Source organism: Eptatretus burgeri, chromosome 3 (assembly GCF_056783735.1).
Source record: "Eptatretus burgeri isolate ZD-2024b chromosome 3, Ebu_testis_v1, whole genome shotgun sequence".
NCBI classification, from domain to species: Eukaryota; Metazoa; Chordata; class Myxini; order Myxiniformes; family Myxinidae; genus Eptatretus; species Eptatretus burgeri.
Genome location: NC_140963.1, coordinates 140564397 through 140566896, shown reverse-complemented (window position 1 = coordinate 140566896; position 2500 = coordinate 140564397). Strand labels below are relative to the sequence as shown.

Below are 2500 nucleotides of genomic sequence, written 5' to 3'. Positions count from 1 at the left end.
ACGGTAATGATGGTGGGCTTACACGGCTCGACCATGGGATTCACATTGTTACGGCTCTTTGATTCTGGTCCAACCGAGCAAAGAGGGAGAGCAATCTTACCTCAAAGAAATCATCGTAATGCTGTTGCATCTCGACATCACTGATCATGCCTGAGGGGTAGGGTCGGGGTAACACTCAGGCTTGGACAAGTTCTGCATTTGGGTTTGGGTGATTGTTAATGAGATCTTAGAAAAGACTTCTCATGTTTCTGAGAAAGTGAGCATTTTGATGCAAATGTTTGGACCTTATATTTGTGTATCTATCACTTCTTCACATTGGACCTCAGAAACAAAATCATAAAATTCATGATCACAATATTGTTTTACAAAAAATAGCAAGTATAAAACAGGAAGGAGATGCAAGAGTAATTTAAAGGAAGTATAAAATGAAATTGGAGAGAGAGAGAGATAGAGTCAGAGAGAGAGAGAGAGAGAGAGAGAGAGAGAGAGAGAGAGAGAGAGAGAGAGAGAGAGAGAGAGACAGAGAGAGAGAGAGAGACAGAGAGAGAGACAGAGAGAGAGAGAGAGACAGAGAGAGAGAGAGAGACAGAGAGAGAGAGAGACAGAGAGAGAGAGACACAGAGAGAGAGAGACAGACAGACAGACAGACAGACAGACAGACAGACAGAGTGAGAGACAGAGAGAGAGACAGACAGACAGACAGACAGACAGACAGACAGACAGACAGACAGACAGACAGAGTGAGACAATGGGAAATAAGGTAAAACACCTGGGCAGGCTGTGATATTGATTAACCAATCAGCAAGGATTAAAAAAGACAGAGTTATTAAATTTTACACTCACAAACACCATTTGCGGTCTGTGCGCAGTTCTGAGGGTTTTGGTACAAGTTCAGTAAAGCAATGGTCTGCAAACAAGAAAAACAGGAAGGATTCTGAATTGTGAAAATATCTTTAAAAGCATTTCAACAAACCAGCAAAACCCCAGTAATGAACAATGAACTTCTGATCGAACATCACATGATGTTTATTTATCTTTCGCTCACACATGCATATTATATATATATATATATATATATATATATATATATATATATATATATATATATATATATATATATATATATATATATATATATATATATATATATATATATATATATATACACACTTGGGATATTTGGATCCTGAGTTCAAATCCCACTCAGCTGTTGAATTAATGCCAGGTCGGGTTAACTCTGCCTGTCATCCTTCCGAGGTCGGCAAAATGAGTGCCAGCTTGCTGGTGTCCTGTGTCGGAGTGGCAACCCATCCAGAATTGTGCCCAGTAGCCAAGGAGACTGCTTTGGCAGCACCAACGCGATGCACAGAGTATGGTCCCAATGGATACATATATATATATATATATATATATATATATATATATATATATATATATATATATATATATATATATATGTTGTTTCGGTTTTGGAAACCTTCTCTGGGGGGAGAGCATGCATGGATATGTAGGCAACCCGAGAATGAGTTATTTCTTTAGTTGATGTGTAGGTGGCCTCTTTGCCCCTATCTCAGGATTTTGAGGGGAATTTGGGGGGGGGGGGAATCATCCCCCCTCCTTTTAATCTTTCCCCCTTCTCCCTTCCAGTCCGTTTGAACCCCTTTGCTTGTTTCAATCTTTCCTCCTTCACCCCAATGCTCTGTTCCAAACCCTCTGTTCCTTTCAATCTTTCCTCGTTCACCCCATATCAATCCGTACCAACGCCTCTGCTACTTTCCCCTCACCCCTCCCCCTCCTTTCAACAATTCCTACTTCACCCCATCGGTCTGTTTAAACAATTCCTCAATGACCCCCCTTCACCAAACCTTAAGTCAACGGTCCCTCCTTCGTCCCTCGTTCTGTCTGTACCCCCTCTGTTGCCACTACATCCGTGCATTGCTTTGTTTCGCATGTTCATGGCACAAGGCACAATGCTTGATATTCATGCCCTGCGGGATGGCACCTCTCGCATGATACAGTGGAGAAAGTTTGCGCACAAGGGAGGGCTAGATGGTGCCCGCCCCCGCATTTCGCACGCTAAACACACGGTTGTGGCTGTCGTGAAATTTTCCACTAGCTACATCGTGGACGCGCCCATATTGGACGCACAAGCCGAGACAGGAAGAAGCGAGACCCAGAGAGGAGGAAGAAGCTGAGGAGTGGACGGACAGAGATGCCACAAAGCTTGTTCGGCGAGGGGCAGAGTTGAGGAAAGAGAGAGAGTGGGCCATGGTGCGCTGGAGGGCAGTGGGAAAGCCCAGAATGCAACTTCGTTCGTGGGGAGTGGCTGGACACATGGGCCGAGCAGAAACTGAGTTGCTTGCAGCTGGCATATCTGGGATACCGGAGAGGACTTGCCGACTGGGTCTGGAGACGTCAGAGACACGGCTGTGCATCCCATTGCACCACATCGCCACTCCGCTGCCCATCTTCACCATCCTCCCCCCCCTCCCATTCCCCA

General features: G+C 44.7%; 1 protein-coding gene and 1 long non-coding RNA gene across 3 annotated transcripts in view; one reads left to right on the top strand and one right to left on the bottom strand.

The window, feature by feature from the left end:
* LOC147031147 (splicing factor U2AF 35 kDa subunit-like) overlaps positions 1 to 2500 on the bottom strand; it is a 30113-nt gene that overhangs the window by 12805 nt on the left and 14808 nt on the right. For both annotated transcript variants that reach the window (XM_085875937.1, XM_085875936.1), the window contains exons 3-4: positions 844 to 907; positions 101 to 150 (exon numbers count right to left, since the gene is read on the bottom strand). In XM_085875937.1, the coding sequence (XP_085732063.1) occupies positions 101 to 150; positions 844 to 907 (114 nt within the window). The remainder of the gene's footprint in view (positions 1 to 100; positions 151 to 843; positions 908 to 2500) is intronic.
* LOC147031148 (uncharacterized) overlaps positions 1 to 2500 on the top strand; it is a 67296-nt gene that overhangs the window by 54285 nt on the left and 10511 nt on the right. The window lies entirely within an intron of this gene.